The following is a 24,435-nucleotide window of genomic DNA, read 5'->3' on the forward strand; positions in this document are numbered from 1 at the left end:
GCACCTAATTAAGCCATAATATTTTAAAAGGAGGAGCCACCAGATTCTTGGAAGTGGAATTAAGTGCTGCCAGTCATGAGCTTCCACGAGAGTACCAAAAATTGAGTCCAGGTCGTCTAACAGGGCAGCACATGCTCTTAATGCTGAGCCATCTCTCCAGCCTATAGGCCATGGCATTTAACTGCCAACACAATGTAATTGTCATTCATAAGCAAATAAATAAGACAGTAAATCGAGGCCATTGATATAGATAAATAAAAATAATGTGAGGATAAAAACCACACGCAGAAAACACATAGGAGAAATTAATGTACACAGGACAAGTTCCACAGAAGTCTGCATTACCATAAATTCAAATTGTCAGGTACCAAATGCCAACAATTTCTCAAATTTTCTGGAATGCCTTAGTGTTAAGAATTCAGCCACCAGTCTCTATATATAATAGAGAGATGATGCCATCCAACAAACTTTATGTGGAACAATTGCATTGTCTTCTTTTTCAATTATACCTTGAGTCACAAGCAGGAAGGCTCAGACCCTAAATTATCCTGTAGGCTTACAATTAAGTTTCTAATCATGATTTATAAGGACCAGCAATTGTTATGGTTTTTCATAACCTGATCTTGCGTCTAAAGTATTTAATGTACATGCATATACACATGCACGTGCAATCTTGTGCTCATGCTCACACACACACGCGCGTGTGCACACACACACACAGAAAGAGATACAGAGACAGTGATAGACAGAGAGATATTAAAAAGAATTGGAACTTTTCAGTTACATCAGAAGGCTGCATCCCAGTGAATGGGAGTAAAAACCATGATATCTGCAAGCATCTCACCCTTATAGTGTGTTCATGTTTTCTTGATCTATCTTCATTATCGCTGTCTCCTTGGATTTCACCCTTCATTCAGACTGTCAAATACTTAGTTCAGCTATATTTAATTCTGTTAACTATAATCACAATTAAGGGTTTGTGTTTGTAAAACATCGCTATGGTTTGAGGATCAGATTTGATCAAATGCTTCATTTCTTCAGTTAGCCATCTGTACGCTTTGGGACTCTGGGGAAAGACACTGGTTTTACTTTCCACACCAGTGCTTCCTACGAGGCCTAGAGTCGACTGTGACTTTAAAAATAGTAAAATAGACAGACAGAACTAAGCTTCACGTGCCACCTGAGACTGAATGATGGTAAGACCCCAAGTAAAATATTCAAGTTCAGTAGTATTTGCTAAGATCTTCTTTAAGTTTGTCCTTCATTAAACTAAAGTTTCATGGGAAAAAATCAAAGATAGTGTTAAAAACATAAGAATGAAAGTCTCAAACATATGGAAGTTTTTTTTTAAAGAACCGTCAAGTAGTAGAAAGAGAGCTAAGAAAAACAAAGTAAAATAATGGCATCTTAATATATAACGCTAAATAAACAAATGTTAACAACAATTAATGAGTCCTCAAAAATTAACCAGTTGGCAAGAATTCATAAATGTCTGACTACCACAATGTTAAATGCCACAATCTTAGTCCCGTATCCATATAATTGATAGAGACCTTAGGATTTCCTCAACCTGCCTTTTAAGTGACAAGTTATTTTGGATAGATTCAAATCTAAAATCTTTTAGGCCCACAAACTAGGTCAGACTTCTCCATGCAGAAGAGAGTGTTCCTTGCCTCCCTCCTGGTATCAGTTCTATGTAGCTCACTGGCTAAGAAGTAATGATGAACATTCCCTTGGCTGATATGTTTGGGTTATCAGTGACACAAAAAGTTCAGACAAAATCAAATTAGAAATTAGTTTCCTTCTGGACTGGTAAAGGGAATGTAAACAGTAAACATATAAATACAAAGCAATTTAAATACTTTAGCTGCCATCAAACTCTCTGGTGGCATCCAGCCACATCTTGACACAGAGTCTCCCTGGTTTTGATCTGAGCTGTCCTAGTGGTAATATAAAAAGAAACTCTCAAGGCTCTGCCTTGCTCAACCTAAGGCCTCATCATGGTTCTTCTGAGTCAAGTTTTCTCTGTGTGCCTCTCCCTGGCATGCATCAGTCCTATTTGAAGATGTGGCCTTGGAGTAGGTGCTGCTCAAATAGACTGCCCTCCCAGCCAGAGTCTTCCTGAGTTGTAGGGATTGCACACACACAAACATACACACACACACACACACACACACACACACACAGAAATCATGAATGGAGACCTGGTGTGCAATTCACAGCATATGCTGGCAACAGCTGTCTTTTATTACACATTATCTAATATGAGAAGTCTAGCTTTAGCGATTTGGCAGGCTTGAAAGCAGCACATTTGGCTCTAACTACAGCAAACCTAGGCTCCTTAGCTTCTTACTAGCCAGGAGTCTAGTGATGTCTGGAGCTGATCTTAGGGAGGTCCCTCTGCTTTCAGGGAGATGTCTTAAAAGACAAGGCATTAATATTCTACACACAATGCCTCCTGCTACGCAGTGATTCACAGGTCTGTCTTTAGTGGAAAATCAAGACCGAACACAGCAGCTGTCAGTGTGCAAAGCAGAGAGGAAATCGGAAACATGGCTTGATGGTGACCCCTCCTCAGAGCAGCTCAAAGACCAACACAGAAGGTACTTTTGCTGGGAAGGCAGACTTGTGTTCTTGTCCTGACTCCGTGCACACATTTCCTGCAAAAGTTGTGGGTGTGGTTAGGGGATGGTGCAAATTCAGAGGTGGGCTTTTTTCTTTTAATACTTTGTTTCGAGTTATGTCCTTGGCTCTTTCCAATTCCTTGCCTGTCTTGTTTTTATTCCCAACTGTTTATCGAGGACAGCTCTCCCCATCTTTTGGAAGTCAGACAAGTATGATAGAAAGAACCATCAAGCTATCCAAAGGCACAACAGAAGAATGAAACTCAAGTCAAAGCCTTAACTTATAGTACCCATATGGGAGGTGAATAAGATGTCCCAGACTCCAGGAAGGTTTAATTACGTCCACACCTCTCTTTAAAGAAGAAAGGTTAGAGATTCGCACCAGCATAACATTGCAGTATTGATGTTGCCTAATGAGATTCTGGCAGAAGTACAAAGAATGTCCCTGTGGGCAGAACCCAACCCATAATTATACTCACTACAAACATTTAGCATCATCCCTAACTGAAATTGTATGTGAAACCAGCTTTCTACAAGCTTCCTATTTAACTATAATTTCACCACTCAAAGAAAATTAGACAATGAGAGTTTGTATCTAATTCATAATCAAACTTCATAGCTGTGTGCCAGACTACTGGTTCTCACTGCCATCCTAGGTGAGAGCCACCTTCATCTAACCTGGTGAGAGTGACAGCCAGGCAGAATTTCTACCCCTGGGATATGGCAAGCTTGCAAAACTTCCCTTCTCTTCTACCAACCTCCTTCAGGGTTTTATATTGCAGGGACTTTGCCCCCAAAACTATGTCCAAACTTAGAAGCATCACTGATGTGTCTGACACTTCCTACCAGTGCAGGTACTGAAATAATACGCACACACAGAAATCTATTTTTAAGTAATTCTGAGTGCAAACACCCTGTGGATTCCGAAGCTGAAGCTGAAGCTGAAGCTAGAAGCTAGCCAGATATAGCTTTGCAGAAACCAAAGCCACAATAACAAGAAGTATGAATGTTGACGTCAGCCCTCAAAGTGTTGAAAATAACAGCAGAGACAGAGGAACACCTGCTGCTGCTGCTACTATTGCTTCACAGGAATCCTGAAGCAGACAGTTCAGACAGTGCCAGAGGGGTGGGGTTTTGTTACTATTGTTGTTTGTTTTCTAAGAAAATAATAACCATGATTGCTAATTAGTTGTTAATTGATTGTTTGTTAATTGCTCATTAATATTAACCAATAAACAATTGTCCGTGTGGAAAATCATAAAATCTTGGCATACATACCTGTATGAAGTTTCACTGACGGTGATTATGTGGAACCACCAGTGCCATGCTCCAAAAGTTTGGTTTAGAAAAAGGGGTTGTTAGTTTTTACAATTCTGAGACAGGGTTTCTCTATGTGGTCCAGGATGTCCTGGAACTCACTCTGTACACCAGGCTGGCCATGACTCAGAGATCCAACAGTTTCTGCCTTTCAGGTGCTGGGATTAGAGGTGCGCACCACCACCACCAGGCCAGAAAAGGCTTTGAGAATAGGGGAAGTACGTGGCACAGTAAGTTAAAAAAGACAAGAAGGAAAAGAGAAGAGATACAGAAGTGCATGTGGAAAGTTACTTGACTAGGAAGTCTGCGTTCTCATACATTTTTATAGGTGTAAATCACCGTATAATTCCCTGGAATAATCACCCAGTCTACTGGTTGTCCTTTTGCAATTCATATTATCTTTACTCAGGCTTGAAAGCCAGATAGGCCTCATTGGTTTTCGGTGCCATTGATTACCAAGTCTTTACCTTTCCTCTCCATTGCTTCATTTCCTCTTCCTCTAAATACCGTTAAAGCCCTTCCACCAACCTTCCACTTTCTAGAATGATGTTCCTAAAATCCACAACGTCTCAAGCCTACTCAGTGGCTCTGGATGCTAGGCCAATCATAGTCAGTTCTTTGCATTCATTCATACAACCAACTGAAGATGAAAATACTCCACAGAAACAAAACACTGCATCTGTACTGAGCATGTATATGTTTCTTTTCTGCCATCATTCTCCACACAATATAATGTGACAGCTATTCATACATCCAATGATATCGTCTTAGTAGCCCTAATCCTAATAGTTTATATGCAAATTGGCTGCCACTTTATATCAGGGACTCCTGCATCTGTGGTCTTTGATTTTCATGGGGGTGATGTTTTAGAACACCAACGATACCAACAGTCAACTGCACTGCATTCTCAATTTACCCACAAGCCTGTCTCTCTCTCTGTCCTCTCACAGGAACACTAGATCTTCCTGACACACCAAGCACTGTGTGACTATACAAACCTGCCCCCAAGGCACAAGAGTCTGTGCCTCCAACTTAGAGAGTCTCTTGCTTAGACAGACTGCAGTATGGTTTGCAGACACATGTTGCATATCTGCTGTTCATTCTCTCCCTAAACTGTAATCCTTCTCCAGGAAGAAAACACATCCTTGTGACTGATCTAGCTAGTTTGATATTTTTTACCTTGCAGGGGTCAAGGATGATTAATGCCTAAACTGAAAAGGAGATGTGGAAAGATCTCACCCTTGAAGCAAAATTAACAAGTTGCTTTCTTGGTAATTAATGTACCCAGAGAGCGAATCATAGGCTAAACAAATGAACAGAATTTAGTTTAACAGATTCATGGCAAATAGATGCAGAAATGGACTGTTCTCTACCTGGAATCTGAGTAAAGATGTTGGTGTTTCCTATGTTGCCCATTTATAAATTGATGCAGATGTTCATCAAACTTTGTATCGTGAGAGAACTTTAGATTGAGAGTGATATTCAAATCTTGGCAAATGATGCCATCATCTCCATCACTGAGGAAGATGCCAAGGAACCAGTTCACTATATCACTGAAAGAAAAACCTGCCTCTCCTCCTAGTTGGGATGCTGTAATGCTGAAATTAAAAGCAATCAAAGGAGAACATGATGCGAACAAGAATGCAGGCTGCAGAGCTATACTCTCATGCTCTCAGTCAACTGTAAATGTCTCGTACAAAATTGCTGTAAGTTCAAGTATACACAGTGGACCTTATAGCAATTTATATGATCAAAACATACAGGGTCATATGGTCAATTTAAGGCCAGAAATTCAGAACAAATTCGTGTAGACATAGTTTTTTCTAAGTGAGTGTTCATCTCTAAAAAAATTTTATGCAATAAAATTTTCTAAACAGCCTTTACTGAGTGCCTACTGCCCTGTACATTTCCTTACTTAAGGAGCACAGAGTTCAAGAATGGTACCTCATCAAATAAATGGAATTTTGTGCAATACCTTCTTTTTTTAAAGGACATAATGTGAGGGTAGCTGGCAACTTACTCAAGATGCCGCAACTACTGAGCAGCCAACCTGGGTTTCTAGCCAACATTTACCTCCCTCCATAACCCTTACTTCCCAGCAGCCGCAGGTTGAGTCCATGCTCTGGAGCTGGAGAATTTACTTAGATGATAACCTTTGTGTTTCAGGAGACATCTTCTCTTGATTGGGAACTAATAGGACTACCAAGGCGTGGAGGTAAGACTAGAAGGGAGAGAGTCAACAGAGACACAGAGGGCTTAAGCCTGATGGTGCTGGATGCATTCCTATTAACAATCTTCAAGTTTGTTGTGCTCAAAAAGTTTCATTAAGTTGAGCACATCCTTAAACTAAAAAGAAATACTTAAGTTTTACTTTTTTTTTTTTTAAAGTGACTGTTGTTTTCATCTCCGGACTGCTACTCTATCTCTTTGGGACCTGTCACCTCCTTCCTCACACATACTCGCTCAGTCATTAATTAACTCCTAAGTGAATTGACTTAGTAGGCAGAGGCTGTCATCAAAGGGGAAAAGAAATTCTCTTTTGAATAAGAACCAAAATGCCTATTAAGGTTGGGGAGTGAGACCAGGAGTCAAGGAATTCATGGAGCCACACAGGCAAGAGCAAGCACCACTTTCGGCAGTAGTCAGACAAACATGAATATTCTAGCAGAAGGGCTATCATACCTGCTTTCGTCCCCGAGGCAAAGTAGCCACAGTGTCTGCCAGCATTTGAACCCTTCTGCTGTCTTCCATCGTGAGTGGTCCCATGAGTGTGGAGTAGGAGCTGTACACAGAGTCAACATAGTACTCCAAGTTGCCATTGCCGTTCTGCTGCTGTAGAAGCCTTTGCAAAGACATTGTGCACAAAGATTAATCCCGCCAGCACATGCTGCAGCGGCCTTGCAGGATGGGGGAAGCAAAATGCACAACCCTCTCACGCAGACAAAAAAGTAGCAAAGCAGAGAGGACCCACGTGACTACTGTGGTTTGAGGTACAGTTACACAAACCCTATCTAGGAGTTCACTCCCACTCCCAAGGGCTCCTGAGAGAGGCTCATGCTCCTTTTTCACAATTAAAAAAGGCAGGGATGGGGGAGATCAGTTTGCTTTGTTCTCCCTCCAACAACCAGAACACTTAGAATTTGATACTCTATACTTAGGTGTATCCAAAACAGAATTTTTCACTTTTAAAAAGAAAGGAAAAAGAACCTTGCTCAAGTTTTGTCGTTTGTTTCCTCTCCACAAGTGCACAAGGTAGACTGCACACAATACATGTGTAAGCATCACACATGCTGGTCATACTGTTCTCCTTAAAGTCCTTGTAGTATTCCTTCCCTGAAGTGCACCCTAATCCATTAAAGTTCATCAGGAAGACAATCTATCGCTTGGGCTGTAGCCCCTTGATGTCCACCTGGTTGCCTTTATTCTGCTCTGCCCTTACTTAAATTATCCATCATCTTTAGGGGCATAATGAGGTAGCGAAAGGCAGCATATACAGTGCAGAATGTTTGTCATATCAGGGACTGAACATAGCTTCAGCATTGTGGGAAATAATGGGTGGGCAAGAAGGGACTAGGCAAGCTAAGATAGCACAGGATGCCCCATTGTTGCAGTGTGCTATCACAGAGTACTTGAAAACAGTTGCTGTTTTAATTTTTTTTTTAATTTGAGTCATTTGTAGAGAACTTGTTTCGCAGAGAAGCAGAGTAGGAAAGTCGAAGGTAGAATCAAAACAAAAGTAAAAAAGGAGAAGTTTTAAACAGCACAGAAGTCAAACATGCATCTAACAGTCATTTGGAAGGTCACTAGCACAGTTTACAAGAATTAGAAAAGCTTCCAGCTAGAATGGAATGTGTGTTCTAGAAGTCAAGGTGATTTCAGCTCAAGCAGAACTTGCCCAATGTGAATTATAAAGTCTTCAGAGTTAATCTAAAGAGGGAGTCAAGTAAGGAAATGGTGAAGCCATACCATCGCATGACTCCTTACTGTTGGGACTGTGTTAAGATAGAAACAAAGTGGTGTCCACCAAAACATACAAAACACAAGTCAGAATTTACAAACACACCCCTTTAAGGGACAGGGAAGTATAATTCAAGAGGGAGTGGCAGTGACTTCAGTAGCTAAACAATGGATCATAAAAGTATTCATGTAGTGCAAGTGCACCTATGTAAGTGCATACTACAAATGTGTGTGTGTGTGTGTGTGTGTGTGTGTGTGTGTTAGAAAGGGATATTAGAGAAGTTATGGAGCATGTAACACAATTAATGGATAACATGAATCCTTTGTCCTCTAGAAATTTTACAGTTGGGTAAGTGTGTTAGTATCTCAAAACAATTTCAAATCAAGCCTAGATTTATAGATGGAAACTAAAATTATATGAGTTCAGTGTTACAAGATATTAGCCTGTGGACTACAGACCTTAATGATTAACTGGAGAAACGAGGAAGCATTTTTCACTATATGAGTTATGAAATGCATTTAACAAGCTGAGTCATTTAATAAGTATACTTACTTGCATACTCCATGAATATAAATATCAGGCAAAGGTAGGTCTGCTCCCTGCCCATAACACATCAGTCAGCTTACACCCGCTGATTATGTGTTTGTGAACTGGCCAGTTCTTATGGCTCTGCTCTCTGTTCTAACTCTTAAGGCCTGTGTCAAGCCTTACATATTGTAACAATTGTAATACAGCATGGCATTACATATTGTAAGTTACATCCTGATCAGAAGTGCCAATTGTAATACAATGCAGTAAAGCACCAATCTCTCAATGACAATGTAGCTTTTCCTCACATTGTTGTCTCACACAGGTGTTTTACTATTTAGATTCCAGAAGTTCTTTGTTGTTGTTTTTTGTCCTCTAGGATTTACTTTCGGAGTATAGTGAGTGCCTGCTTCCTATCCCCCTTCAGCCTCTACATTACTGTGAGGAGGGGATGCTGAAGATGATTTAGTCAAGCTGTCCACCATGCAGGGCTCGGGTGTGCCTCACATGGGACAAAATGGACACATCACGAGTTCTTTTTTTTTATTTATTTTTGTTTAAACTAGAAACAAGCCTGCTTTCCGTGTCAATCCCAGCTCCCTCTCCCTCCTCTCCTTCCCCGCTCGCCACCAGTCCCCCCAACCCCCATTCCTCTCTGCTCCCCAGGGAGGGTGAGGCCCTCCATGGGGGATCCCCAAAATCTGTCATATCATCTAGGGTAGGGCCTAGGCCTTCCCCCATGTGTCTAGGCTGAGAGAGCATCCCTCCACGTGGAATGGGCTCCCAAAGTCCATTGTACTCCAGGGATAAATGCAGACTTACTACTGGAGGCCCCATAGATTGCTGAGGCCTCCTCACTGACACCCATGTTCAGGGGCTCTGGATCAGTCCCATGCTGGCCTCTCAGCTATCAGTTTGGGGTCCATGAGACATCCGAGTTCTTTTCTCACTTATCTCTGAAGGGGCCCATCTTATTTTTTAAGATCATTCCTTTAAGACCGAAATACTATATGTGAGTCATATCTAGACACATAAAGACTGCTTCTATGTCAATCCATCATGTTCTCTCACTTTCTTATGATCAAAAAACATCTTTTAACTCTATATTTATGTTTTATATGCAAAAATTGTGAAAGAAATGTCTGTCAATAAAAATAAGAAAGGAATTATATTTTTAAAATTAATTAAGCAGTAATTTCCTAAACCAACCTAAGAAACAGAGAGAAAGAAAAAAGAAAGAAAGAAAGAAAAGAAGGAAGTCATTCCAAAGCAACTATTGTGCTCCTTAAGGATGCCCCGAGTGTGAGAACAGATCTCTTTAAAAGATTGCCTGCCATGTACTCCAAAACCTAACTTTCCATTGTCTAGAGGCAACCAATCCTCTTACATGGAGTATTTTGTTTATATGTAGAAATCCATCCTTAGTATAAATGAAGTGAACCCTGATGGACATGGGAAGATTTAGTAGAGGCAGGTAAGATGTGCTGACTCCAGAACACAGACAGAAAGGTAGGAAGTTCTTCAAGAAACTGTGGTCAGCCTGCTAACCCTCTATGAAAACAACAAGAATATTGACTCCACTGCTCTGATGCCAGATGCCCTAGATTCAAATTCTGACTTTCATGGTTTAAGAATAGATACTAAAGAGTGTTTCCACCATGTGCAGCTGTTGAAGCCCTAACCTCCAGTGTAGACTGTCACTGGGTAAAGAGGTAATCAAGGTCATCTGAGGTCAACAGGGTGGAACCCTGGTCTAACAGACATCAGAGAAGTCTCTTTCCATGTGGGCACAGTAAGAAAGCAAGCATCTAAAGGCAGGAAGAGATCCACAGTATCAAGTGGATCAAGCACCTTGATCTTGGACTTTGAAGCCCCCAGAACCCTGAAAACAAAAACATCTGTTGTGTACAGCCACCAGTGTATGGTGCATCTTATACTATGGGATTTGCTATGTTGGTCATTTTCTAGCAGCCTGAGCTGATTCATATACACACTAAACCTCAGTTTCCACATATTTAAACCGAGCACTTAGGAGAAACAGATTAAAGAGCCCATGTGTAACACACAGTACAAAATAAACTATTACTAGTGAAAAGAACTCAAAAGGGAACGCTGAGAACAAACAACCTTAACTCCACATGAGTTTGCCTGTCAACTGCCCAGTGTCCACATATGAAGCAGAGGGCCCTCATCACCCTTACAGAACACTAAGTTGAACTGCATGTGAGCCCCTGTAGGAACTCAGCAAGACGTGTTCACAGAGCAACATCAGAGCCAGTTCCTAAATTTCTGTATCCCTGTTAGTTCAGTATATCTATTTACTCACATGAACATGAAAGAGAAGTGAGTGGGTACTGAGTGAGGAGACTTCCACAGCCTTCTAGTTAGGCTTTCATTCTGGCTTTGTGACATCTGTTCAAGACTTTATTTGGCTTCCTCGAATACCATAGTGTTTTGTCTTATTTTATGCTTTTATTATACAGGAAGCTTTTGTTTGGCTTCCTGAACAATAAGTAAGACCTGAGTCAATGCCACATAGATGAAAGTGGACTATTGTGTATTTGAATTTGCAGAAAGTAAATTTAATTTTGTACAATTTCTTATTTTGCTTTTTGAACATACAAATCATCTTAATGCTTTAAAAAAATTTTTTGAGGTGTGTGTGTGTGTGTGTGTGTGTATGTGTGCGTGTGTGTAAGCATGCACTTTCATGCAGGTTCCAGAAGAGGGTGTCAGATCTCCTGGAAGTGGAGTTACAGGAGGTTGTGAATAGCCCAGTGTGGTTGTTGAGATCTGAATTCTAGGCCTCTTGAAAAGTAGCAAGTGCTCCTCATCACTGTGTCACGTCTCTAGCACACTTATTTCCCTAGCTTAATGACTGGCTTGGGCAGATTGATATTTCCCTTTCCCCTGAATCAATGGGAATTACATACCATTCTCAAAACAAAAATAAGTATTCATCTTCATAAAAGGGCAACCTAAGATTGTACTGCAAAGACTGTCCCTAGAGAGTAGCCAGTTCAAGGAAGAAAAGTAACAGAGTCAGCTCATTAAAGCTCTCTGACTATAGTGTGGAGAAGCATACCATTAGAGTTACCAACACATATTTAAACAAAGAAGAGAAAATGTTAACCCTAACATCAATAATAATTAACAGAATGTTCTTAATATGCAAACAAGGAAACAATTTTCTAACCTACTCATGCTCAATTCACTTACTCATGAAGCTATGCGTGGACCGTATTATCACCCTAGAGAGGCCCCTAAATTCATCTGAGGCATTTGTCTTATCAAGATGAGCTTTTCTTGCAGTAATCAGGTGAGCTAACTCTGTCTTCAAGTGTAAAAATAGATGTCTTTCCACACCCATTCACTCACTTATCACAGAGCAACATCACTGATGATTTTATTAAAGTTCCGTTCCTCCCTGCTTCAGCTTAGAGGGCATGTGCACAGCAGTGGGTGTGTGTGGCAGAAACAGGTCTGTAAGAAGTCATGCTGTCAGTGCAAAGAGGTATGTGTGGCTCACTTGGAGCAGAGATGTGCACAAGTCTTAAAAGCTACCTTCTTTGCCTGTGTATGGCTACAGGTGTGAACCAAAATTATCCGGTAGTGCACAAGCCTTGTCTGGGGTTGTAGAGGCAGTCAGTGAGTAATCTTGAAGCTGTTCCTTTCCAGATGAAAGGAAATTCCTTAAATTTCCTGCCAATGAGGGAAACAAGGCGATAGGAGCACACATCCAATTCTGACTTCCAGACTGGCCGTGACCCGAAGTAGTTCTACTGTGAATCCCTTTGTGCTCTATTCCTTCATACTGCATAATTTACTTAGGTGATAAAAATAAAAGCCATGGGAAAACAGCAGGCCTGTAGAAGACAGAAAGGAGCCTGCTCCCAGTGTGTGAAGAACAATAGTCTATTCACTCCTCTGTAACAGAGTGTCAAGCCATGAGCAGCTCCCCCAATTTCCATAGGCATGGCTCTCTTTTGGAGGGCGTGGAGGGAAACGAAATCTCTTTCAATAAAGAGACAAAGCAAACAGTGTCACCGTCAGTTAAAACAAACCTGATTGAGTTTCTCTAAAACTTTTCTAGAATCATCTTTTCTATGCATCTGCCAAGTTTGACCCGAGCTGAATGGAACCATGTTTGCTTAGCAAAGACAGACTTGTGGCATCCAACCGCCTTTCAGGCAGACATTGAGGCACTATAAATATTAATTGTACTTTTAGGTTTCAACAGAAACAATTAATCTAATCTAGCTTAAAATACCTACAGATGTATGCTAAATACTGAAAGTTCAGTGTTTTTGACAGTTGTTTGTCTTGTACTCCATGCACACAAATAAAGTAGTGATTCTAGGCTCTTGTGACTATCTTCCCAAAGACAGACAGCTATTATAGAGCAGTTAGCTGGGCATGGTGGTACAGTCTAGTAATTCTAGTCTCTCAGGACACTGAGGCAGGAGGATTGCATGATCCCAGGAGGAAAAGCCAGCCTAGTCAGCATAGTATGAATCATTTCAATGAAGGGAAGAACAAACTTTCCAAAATATTAGATGCAAAAATAAAATATGATGGCAAGTTGTCTATATAACAGCAATTGTTACATATGATACTTTATAATGCTTGCTATACTTGTTAAAATTATTTCATTGTTACATTGCATTATAAAGAGACTTAAAATAGTGTGTAAAAGAACTATTATCTTGAACAGCTACAACATCGTAAACAAGCATTTTTAAATTTTATTGGTGACTATAAAGTCTACACTGAGGGAAACATAGACTGCACTCCCACGAGCAGAGGCTGTCATATAAGCACACTTATTTGTTAATCCTACCAGGCAAGAATAAGGCCACTATCACAATTTCGACCAGAATTTCAAATAATCTTTAGTTAAATACTGGCCAAGTCAGATTTTTATAGATGCTTATAAAGGTAAGTCCATGAGGCTATGTATTTCCCGCCAGCAACAAGCATATATCCTGACATGCTTCCTCTCTGCACACCTCCTTCCTCCATCCAATCAGGGGCACACACACATCCTGACATATTTCCTGCCTATGTACCTCCCACCTACATGTGATCAAGCACATCCGGTACAGTTGGGTCAAACAATATTTTTAAAATGGCTTTTCGAGACAGAGTTTTTCTGTAGCTTTGGAACCTGTCCTGGAACTTGCTCTGTGGACCAGGTTGACCTCAAACTCACAGAGATCTGCCTGCCTCTGCTTCCCAAGTGCTGGGATTAAAGGTATGTGCCACCACCACCTGGCAAGTAATCTTGTTTGCATGAGAGAAAACATGTGGCTTGTTATCTTTTTTTTTTAATGGTACTCTTAGGTACAGTAATTAAAACACAATTTCAGCTGCCACAATAATCCTCAAATGTTCTAAAAAATTCAGGGTGCTAATCCATAGATTTTGCTTATAATATTTAACAAAAATTCTACAGTTATATGAAAGAGAAGAGGCCTAAGACTAGTCAAGATAAACTGCAAAATAATAATGTTGGTGTATAGAGGTAAGGAGAGGCATTAGGAAACTGGTCTCATGAGTATTGAGTAATACCATGTAACTCAGAGCTGCATTGTTAGATAGATGAGATCAAGAAAAAGAATATTATCAAGTGCTGTCAAATGAATAGAGAATCCCCTAACATACCCAAGAATATATACAAACTTATATAATCAAGTGACTTTGCCCTATTAGGAAAATAATAGACCCTTTAATAAATAAACTTAGGACCTATTTGGGTATAAATAAGTAACTGAGTAAATTCCTAATAATTTAGCAGTCACATGTAAATATTTAGAATATATGACACAGAAAATATAGAGTATTTCAATAAGATAAGGTCGAGAATGGTTTTCCTACATAAGTCTTAAAACTCAGAGATATCAACAGCACATAGATGAGAAAATTCTATCCAGGGAAAACTATGATAGACAAGGCTGAAAACTAGGAGCCAGACAGGTATTACTCGTGAGAAACAATTACTTAGCGGTTATAATTAATGGAGTGTGTGGGTTGGGGCTTCTGCTGACTCGCTGAAAAGTGCAAGGCCACGAGTTCAGTCCACATAATTGGAAAAAGAATAATAGTGATAAAAGGAAACAGTAAATAGAGTGCCTCAGATGCTATTTCTTAGAAAAGTATTTTTCAAAATGCAGTGAACATATAATTTAGTGAAGAAATATAAATCACCAATAGATTTGTCAGTGTTTAATCTTATTAGTGAAACAGGAAGTAGAACATTTAAATGGGAAATATTAATATTACCTACCAGATATAAAAAAGTTTGATGATATACAGTACGAGAAAATTTGCAAATAAATGGGCAGTTAGATACTTTGGGTAGGAAAATATGTCATTTGATGTCATTGTATGAAATTAAGTATGTAACCTGTAAATCTAATTTTAAGAGTCCTGACAAACCCCTCTATCTGCAAAGACAATCCAAGGATGACTTTTGTGGGGTTCTTTGTAACTTCAAAGCATTTAAAGTTTTAATTGTGTATCATATGGGGTGTGCTTAAATGATTTTTGGTGGTTTAACTCTGTGGAATTCATGTGCTGATCCAGACCCTTAAAGCAAATGCAGCAGAATGACAGGTGTGGTGTGAAGCTGCCTTTTTTTTTTTTCTAAGAAAAAAATACGAACACTAACATAGACAGACATGAAGAAAGATAAAAAAATGCAAGGTGACCTGATAATCCCAGTTGTCACTGGTGACAGAGGAGAAGGAAAAGAGAAAGTTGCTTGCCGGAGTTTCTGCTGAAGAAGGTTTAAACCTCTCATACATGCTGTCATCTACACACCTAAATCAGCTTTCAAATTCAGTCATTCACGGATACATTTTTTGATATCTCTTGGTTTTATAAAAGTCTTCATCCTTTGGGTTATGTTTACTAATGTTAATTATTGTCTTATCCAGTGACTGCCTGGTGTGTTGGTTGGCAAACATTTTTTTTTCGTCCTTTTATTACCTTTTTCCAATCAAGAAAAATTCTTCCTCTAAAAAGGTCTAACCAGGTCTCTGCAAAATAACAGCAAAGGAGGGAATGAAATCACAGGCAAAGGACACTGACCTAGGCTATGAAAACCAATTGATTGTTTTATAATGGCCTCTCTCTCTCTCTCTCTCTCTCTCTCTCTCTGTCTGTCTGTCTGTCTCTCTGTCTCTCTGTGTGTGTGTGTGTCTCTCTCGCTCTCTCTGTGTTTGTGTGTATGTGTGTGTGTGTGTGTTTGAGAGAGAGAGAGAGTGAAAGAGGGAGAGAGAGCGATATACACAGAGTGTGTATCTGTCTGTCTGTATGTATGCTTGTTTGCCTGTCTCTTAAGTCATTTATTACTTGTTTTCTTCCTCTCCACACTCACACGGTTACATTTCAAAACCAAATCTTTCATAGAAACTCAAGATTAACAAGTGAGGGTAGTTTCTATCTCTTCCCCTAACTCTTCCCCTCAGACTCACTTTTCACATAACCTCACCCTTGTACTTGGGTATGGGCAGTTGACCCTGAAGAATTGGGAAAGTCTTTAGAAAGCAACTTCTTAGAAAGCAACTTAAGGCTTGAGAATGGGAATTTCATGAGATACTTGGTATAACAAAACTCTTACATGAAGTCTGGGTGGTTTCCCCTTAGTCCATCCATCCTGCTCCTGCTTGTTTTGGTAGATACCTGACTTAATACCACACCACAGCTCATCAGTCTGACCTTCTATCTGTCCCTTCCACAGAAGGCAGCTCCTTTAGGGGGCTTTCGTACTCCTTCTTTGTCCCACAAGACTGCTCCCCCAATCCTAGTTCACTTGTCTTTTCTCTCCATTCAAAATGAACTAGAGGCACCAGTTCAACTCAATTAGATGGAGGAAGATGTTCAACCAAATACAAAAGGGAACAGCTCCCAGGAAGCTTTCCCTTAGACTTCTCCAAATAGGCCTCCCTCCAATCTGTTCTCCATCTGTTGCTGGAGTCACTCTGCCACTTGTAGAGGATGTCTTTGAACATAGTAAGTGAGTCAGCAAAGAGGGTCAGCATGTAGAAACTGATGGAACGTGCCTTGTCTTCTCCATCTTTGTTTCCATAATCTAGAAGTGTGTGTGTGTGTGTGTGTGTGTGTGTGTATGTGTGTGTGTGTGTGTGTGTGTGTGTGTGTGTAGCAGAAGGAGCTACAGATGGGCAATAAGGTAACTTCTTAGAAAACCGGAATCCTTTATTTTATTTCTTCCCCAACCTATTTACAATTTTAAATAGATATAAAATCTTTATTGCCTTAAGATTTAAATACAATATAATGAAAAGCAGTATGTTCATCATCTCTAGTTATTTTTGATCTAACACAAAGCCTGACTTAAGAAAACAGGAAACAATTCTTAAACTTTATTTAACTAAAAATAGTAAGTGTGAGAGCCGAAGTTACATTTTAAGTTTTAATTACTGTACCTAAGAGATCCAAGAAAAAAAATACCTCTGATCTGCAAGCCTCTTGCCCAAGGACAGATAGATAGTTCCTGAAATTGTGGAGACTTGTTTATGGGAGACAATAGCCATATGTTTTCACTCATATAAACAAGTTTGTTTGACTCATCCATACTAGATGTGCTTGGTCACATTTGGGCAGGAAGTTTGGAGGTAGGTAAGATGTCAGGATGTATACTTGCCCCTGATTTGATCTTGTGGTAAATGCAGTGAATTATGAGCTTGACTCTCTTAAGCCACTGCAAAACTTGCCTCTGAGCCATTTCCTGGATACCTGGGTATGGACCTGGCCAGAGCCTATCTACCTATTAAATGAAAGCTTGCTTCAAATTTGGCTTAAACGGTGGTAGTGATCTTATTCTCAACCTGTGGGATTAACATAAATTAAATAGATGTAGTACAAAGTATTAACCATGAGACACAAACTAATAAAAATGTATCCTTCCATAAATCTGTAATATTTATTAATATCTCCAATAAAATATACAATCAGTAATCCCTCACTTGTTCATTCTCGCTCTCTAGCTCTCTCTCACTTAAAGTTACAAGAAGATACCAGGATATTAGCTAGATTTGCAAAATGGACAATAGAAGAAACTTATTAATCACACTGCATAGCATCTTTCATTTTCAGGTGAAAAACCAAAGCCCAGAGAGTCAGTGGTTTAACGGTAGAATTCTCAATGGTCAGTCGTCTTCAACAGAATTCTGTAAGCATCTCCTAAGTGAATAACCATAACTATTGCTAGGCAAACTGCAGAACATGCTTAGTCCCATACTAACAGTAAGGATAGTACTATATTCTCCTTTTCCAGTGGAGGAGGGACACAACCAGGATCTAGTACACCCAAGATTACCATCCAATGATGACACTGCCCTGTTCCTTTTCCTGGACACGCAGTGTTCTTCCTAACTTTTCACTTTTGTTCACAACACAAGGTTCACCTGAATCTATACACTTTATCAATGTTGGCACCCATCCTCTCAGGCTCAATAAATTTCTCATCTTTCTCCTAACACCCTACTGGGATTCTCTTCTATGATTCATCATATTCTGCCTTATTCAAATGAAGTGCCCCTGCCTTTTCTTCTTCTGAATGCCGCCCATGTATGCCTAGCCTGAGAAATTGGTTTTGTCTCATTGATCTGTGTCCTTCTGACACTAAAGAGAAGCATGTTCATCGGTGTTCTCAGTAAGTAGTGATGTGTGCAATCATAATGTGCTGAAACTCTGGAGGTGAGTATATTTTTTGTGATTATTTCCTTTGGGCAAAGTATGTGTTCACCGAATGATATTCATAGTGTTTTCAGTATTTAAATGTAATTTATATTCTGTTTGACTTAATTGCAACAAGTATGGCTATTTTAAGGCAAAATTGAAATAGACTAATAATGTAGATTTTATGTTCCATCTTGATAATAAGGCACCATCAATGAAAATGTGTACCATTGATTTACTATTTGATTTTTGAGGGAAAAAAGTCACAATGAATGTGCTCAAAGGTGATGAGAAATATCCTGATGTCACAAACATAAAGATGGCAAGGTGTGCATCAGAATCCAGGGAATAGAGCTCACAGCCTCCTCCCTGCCACAAGATGTTGCTACACGAGACTATAGATATAGAACTTGTCTGTCTGGGGCACCATTGTACAACAGATACAATCTTCCAGCCTATTTTTCTCAGATTTCTCTTTTTATATGATAGGACCTCATATTTTATCAATACTTCCTCTGAAATACTTAAGGCTTGATCTTCAGCATAAAACAACAAACCACAAAGTTGTATTCCTCTATTCGGTGTCCCCAGTTTTCCATCTCCTAATGTTATCATCTGAACATACTGTGACTCCGTACCTATCAAATCAAGTTATAAGTTCCCATCTTTACATTCAAACTCATCCAGAATGAAGTTTTTAACCTAATTTTTCAGTTATCAGTTTGATTCTAAACAAACGGGCTCATTCCTCCAAAACGTGACAGCCTTCCTTCTGTCAGTTCACCTGGGATAATCACACCCGAGTATCTGTAAGCTCTCCTCCCTGCCATAACCTGCTTTTCCCATTCATTATTAAAGTCCAGATACTGTGAGTAGCTCACCTTAAATGCCCCTCCTCTGCAGTGTCTTCAGCAGTACCAGCAACACACAGTGTGTCTTCGCTTCTCCCAGACTCCAGTCTGTGAGTCACTCACACTGCCTGTGACACATCCCCACTTACTGGCTAACATCGCCACTCAGGGATAGCAACCTCATTTTATGCATTTATGTGACGCCTCCCCACAGGCTTAAGTGATGCTGTTGTAAAATTTGGATGACAAATGAAGAAATAAAATTATTTGAAGTGGATAGTTGATTTAATTAAACCTCATAAGGAGGCTTCTGGGTAGATGCGGAAGGAGATGGAGCAGATAAAGGAGACTAAATGAGGAATTTTTATTTCAAACTGTATCGCATGTACCTCTAACAGGACACTCAACAGTTTGGTAGAGGAATGCTAGGCATGTTTAGGGAAAAACGAGGAGACAACGTCTCCATTGTCCCCGAGATATGCGTGTTGTGTAAACAGAGCAGAAGAAGTGGAAAGCAGATGTGGTTATTAAATAGTTGGGGCATCAGTAAATAAGAGCCTAAGTCAGGTACAATCATCCAAACACCACATCTTACATTAGCAAAACGTCCTTGACCGTTTTACATTTCACCCCTTTCTTTTTTTGGCGTTTTCAGAAAAGATGTTCTGTAGCCCTGGGTTGAACTCCTGATCCTCCTGGGATGGCAACCTAAAGCTGGGGTTACTGCCATGCATCACCACACCGGGCTGGGAGGGTGCGCTGCTGGAGTACCACTCCAAGGTTTATGACTGCATTTTGGAACATTTCAGCCTCACCCTACTTACTCCACAGCACTAGAGCATTAGCATGCAGAACAACGTGTCAGAGTTGTGTCTGGAAAGAGACAGTAATTACTGGCCAGGACTGATGTAAATTCTTGCTAGGACCTCACAGAAGTACCCTGATCATAGCTGAGCACTGAGAGGAAGACATAGCAGCTGCTTGCGGGAGCACGTGTACGGTGCGGAACAAAGACAGCAAAATATATCCCTGGCTCTTAGCCACGAGCTAAGAAACTGAATGAAGAAGCAGCCAGATTGTATCGATCTGTCACTCCTCTCTGGGATATGGCATTCAACTCCATAGTCGGTGTGTAAGACAACACACAGCTACAGGGAAGGGGCTGGCTAATATTCCCTAGTCTTTCTTATGCTATTGCACCTCCCCCCTAAATGGTAGCTGTCTGTGTATTCTTAGAACCGTATGCTGGTGCCCCATAGTTTGTCTCACTCATAGCATACAACAAAAAGCTTTATATAGAGAGAAAGCACGCAAACGCTCGATCACGAAGGAGTGTTTCCTTCCCTCCTCACTATGGATGCCAGGCCCAAGTTTTCCCCTGCAAAATCAGGGGTGGTAAGGTGGGTGGGGTCCTCGCTACTCTATTGACTTCCTTCCCATAGGTAGTCTGCTTACTAGCGTCATGAATAGCTGTGGTAGGAACCTTCTCTCAAATGTAGGGAAAACCCTGATAGTTCACATATACTACAATTAAATTTATTTTGTAGCTACTGATACTATCACAGGTTCAGATGTGAGTGCAGAATGTAGATCCACATCCCTGTACCTCTTTGGATTCTGTAGACACGAAGACAGGACACTAGAGAGTTTACTTAGGAAAAGAGACAGAGGGGCCTGGGGGTGTGCTATGACTCTCCTGTGGCCTAGAAATGCATGGAAGACTGAGGTGAGATCTCCAGTGATATTTTTTCTGGGTCATTAATATAGTCCTTACTGATCCCAAATTTGCATAAAGTGCTGGGCTTCTCTGAGAATACGTCCCTGACTCATTGAGGCACAGGTGGACTTAGGGCTACCAGTCTTCTCCCTAGACGTCACCTTGCCTGTGTTAATACCCAGAATTTCCACTTTCGCTGGTTTACTGCCTCTGTATCTGATTTGACTTTTTTAAAAGGTCAGAATCTCCTTTAAATTATAAACAGCTCACGAGTTGCATTCTGGACTTTTCCCAACCTGCGGTGTGTCCCTTGCTGGCCACTTGCCAGGCGTTGCTTGTTAGTTTCACTGTTAGAAGGTAGCTGACTGTTCCAAGAAACTGGATAACCAAACCACCTACACTGATGAACACTTCAAAAATAAAATGCCGTTTGTCTGAAATGAATGTTCCAAGTGTTAGGGACCCCCAGACAGGGTGGGAGTGGGGCAGCTTCTGTTGTTTTCCAGTGAAACACCTGACCTCTGCTTGATCTAGGCTTCTCCTTCCTCCAGTTTTGAAATGTGATTTCCCTGAGGGCAGAAATGATACTTTGGAACTTGTGGAATACAGGGAACATTGAAGATCATCTAGTGCTGGCTCAACACACACACCCTAAGGCACTCTGCGCCATTTTCCAAGCCATCAGTAGATAGTTAATTATTTACTCGTTCCATGGGCTCCTGAAAGACTTGGGTGCAGAGAGAAATACACTTCAGTGCTGTTTGCTCTAAGCACAACAGTCTGAAAGTTTTATACAGGTTTATAACTATAATTCTTTTCCCTTAAAAAACAACATGTTACTTCTTGCAGAAACTCTAACAAGATTTGCAAAGAAACACCCCAAATTGGTATGCAAGCCAGGTTTGAGAGAAAGTAGGGCAGGCTGAGAACAAACCAGTAGATGCCACACAAGAGACTGAACTTGCATTAATTTTTCTATTTCCACTCTTTCCTTTTCAGAGATGATGTTTGCACATGCTTGTGAAAACAAAAGATTACGGTGAGAAGGAAAAAGAGATGAGCATTGTGCAGATGCCCATGGTACAGATTGGAAACACTCCCCAGTGTCTATGAGCATTTCATCCCCAGCTTTACAAATGGTGTATTTCCCCAGCAAGATGGATTCCAGACATTCTGCACTTCTTCTTGTTTTGTGTCCCAACTAGATGAGAATGCGAGAGGACATTAAATTCTCCTCATGCAATGCCACATTTGACTGAAATGGACAGTGTGACAAAGGAGCAGCCACATGTGTGAAGATACAGTGGGCCATTGGAAGGAGCCATAAGCTGTCTCCCACCAAAGAATACTATCGTCTACTAGAAGATTGTCAATTCATCTTGACCTATTTTTCATTTTTCCTAATAAAAATCAGCCTTCCAAACCTTCACTCATTCTTATTCTCTTTCAATTAATGTCTACAAGTTCAACAGGCACAAGATAATGTAACTTTTCAATAAAACATAAAATAATCGGTTCATGTATTCATCAAAAGTCCCAGCCTTCTAGCTTTACTATTTTTCTGTATCTCCCAGTAAAAATAATTCTTAGCTGCTATTTCCTGACTTAAGACCAAATTCTCATCCATATTTCTGGCTTTGCTCTTTTCCTATGCCTTTTCATGTGCTACAGATCAGATTGCTAAGATTGTTGAAGCCTGACACAAGGATCGTTTAGCGCTCAATCTTCCTGCCTACTGCCTGTCACCCATCCATCAATCCAAAAATGAATATGTACAAATGTATTTCACAGTCTTGGCAGGACAAAATTTTTAAAGACTCTGATTGATTTTACAACATCTACCAAATTACTTGACATCTATTCTGACAAAAAAAAAAAACCTTCAGTGGTAAATTCTAATTATAGAAGAGCAAGGGGAAAAAAATATTTCCTTCTTCAGGTACATGGAGGGAGTCCAGAGAAAATAGCCCTAAAATGGAACACAAGTTACCCCTTTTCACGTCTTTTGCAATTAAGTGAATCTAGAAGTTTTTTTTATCTAACTCAATTATTTGTAATGATTAAGAGAAAATGGAAAATATATTTGATCATGATACCCAGATTTCCATCTGAAAATAAAATAATACAATAAACACACCAAAGCAACAAAATTGATCATAATCAATGTGTACTCAAAAATTATCATATCCTTTTATTACATAAAAGAAGCGCATGACCATGAAAGAGATCTTATGCACTAAAGACTATTCTTCACCATGAACTCTTGATTTCTAAGGTGGGAAGCCGAAAAGATGTAACATTATTCTAATATAGTGGCAGTAAGTTTTAAAAGCACATATAGGCATTGACACAGTCTTTGTTCTCTACATTGGCCTATTGGAAAGGAAGAATTTGAGGGCAATCTTTGAAATATTTCCTTTTTGTGTTGCCTAGAAAGGCTGTTTTTGTAAGAAAATAATTGTAAATCAATTAAAAATCATAAATACATTCCACACAAAACTTCCTGGTTATCAATCCTTTAGATTCATTGCATACTTATTGCAACACATGTTGCTACAGCAGCATAATTTAGAAGCCACTTACTGTGTATGCCCCAGTGGCCAGTCCTTTGCTGATTATGGAAGCAGACTGAAATTTTCAGAGTTCATTTGTTTGTTTTGTTGGCTTGTTTTTTTTTTTTTTTTTGAAGCAGAGCCACTCTGGTCCAGGCTGGCCTGGGACTGGTGGATCTCCTTCCTATGCTCTGAGTACTGGTGTTCTGGTGTGTGCCACCATGCCTAATAGAGGCCTAAAAGTACTTTCTACATGACAGTGAAAGCTGTCCCAGGATTGTCCCTTTCAGATCATTGAGTTTCTTAAACAGAAAACGGGAGCTGATCTGGGTGGGAAAAATCCAGCTTCACACACTAAGTTTAGAGCTTGTAGGAGAACTTCAGTATGGAAACTTCAGTCTTTTTAGCCTGACTGAGTTTAGTCATGGAGATCTGAACTCTGACAAGAAAACTGTGAAGAAACTAATACCTCAGTGACAGGCTCAGGAGTAGTCAGGTTGCCACGAGGGCTTCTGCTAATCATACTTCTATTGCCTTGAAGCAAGAGGATGTGAGCCCTCAGAATCTAGAAAAGCACAAGATGGTTAGCAAACATAAGCAACCAGGCAAGGTGGTGCTTTGCTGAAAGCGAAGTCCATTCCATATCGGCAAGGACTGCCAAGGGATTTTAAAGAATTCAAAAATTCTACAAAGTAAGACATCTGGGGAAAAGACTGGAAGCGATTCAGTGACAAAATGTAAGAACTGAGCAATATGGCTCAGCCCCTGCCTCCATCTATGAAGTCTTAACAAGCAAGGCGCCAAGTGAAGAAAGCAAAATACAGTCTATTCACCTGTAAAGGGGGTGGGGCAAGGATTGCCTTCTTCTGTCTCCTCGTGCTGTCTGTCAAGAACATACTAGAAGAAAGTATCAAAATCCATCAGTTGGTAGGTCACAGTTTCTGCCACACTATCCTGACCGTCTTTGACTCACTTATCTGCATGGATGTGGTAAGAAAGGCTGTTGTTGATCTACAACATTCAGTCTCACTGTTAAATATAGGAAACGAACAAAGAATGATTCTTATCTACAGAGAATGAAACACTTTTTTCCACAGTGATGAAAGAGTCCACTAGCAGGCAAGATAGAAGCGTCCCCCTCCCTGCTTCATGTTTCATCTGTGCACAGAGCTCCCACAAACTT

General features: G+C 40.2%; 1 protein-coding gene across 5 annotated transcripts in view; it reads right to left on the reverse strand.

Moving 5' to 3' along the window:
• Positions 1-24,435, reverse strand: part of LOC101827398 (cytohesin 1 interacting protein) — a 62,733-nt gene that overhangs the window by 19,611 nt on the left and 18,687 nt on the right. For 3 of the 5 annotated variants that reach the window (XM_013112584.3, XM_040745369.1, XM_013112582.3), the window contains one exon: positions 6,624-6,783. The exons of 1 other annotated variant lie outside the window; for it this stretch is intronic. In XM_013112584.3, the coding sequence (XP_012968038.1) occupies positions 6,624-6,707 (84 nt within the window). In that variant the 5' untranslated portion in view covers positions 6,708-6,783. Of the gene's footprint in view, positions 1-6,623; positions 6,884-24,435 lie in introns of those variants that run through there. One more of the 5 variants, XM_005068983.4, reaches the window with a different exon arrangement.

Source organism: Mesocricetus auratus, unplaced genomic scaffold, assembly GCF_017639785.1.
Source record: "Mesocricetus auratus isolate SY011 unplaced genomic scaffold, BCM_Maur_2.0 Super-Scaffold_100004, whole genome shotgun sequence".
Taxonomy (NCBI): domain Eukaryota; kingdom Metazoa; phylum Chordata; class Mammalia; order Rodentia; family Cricetidae; genus Mesocricetus; species Mesocricetus auratus.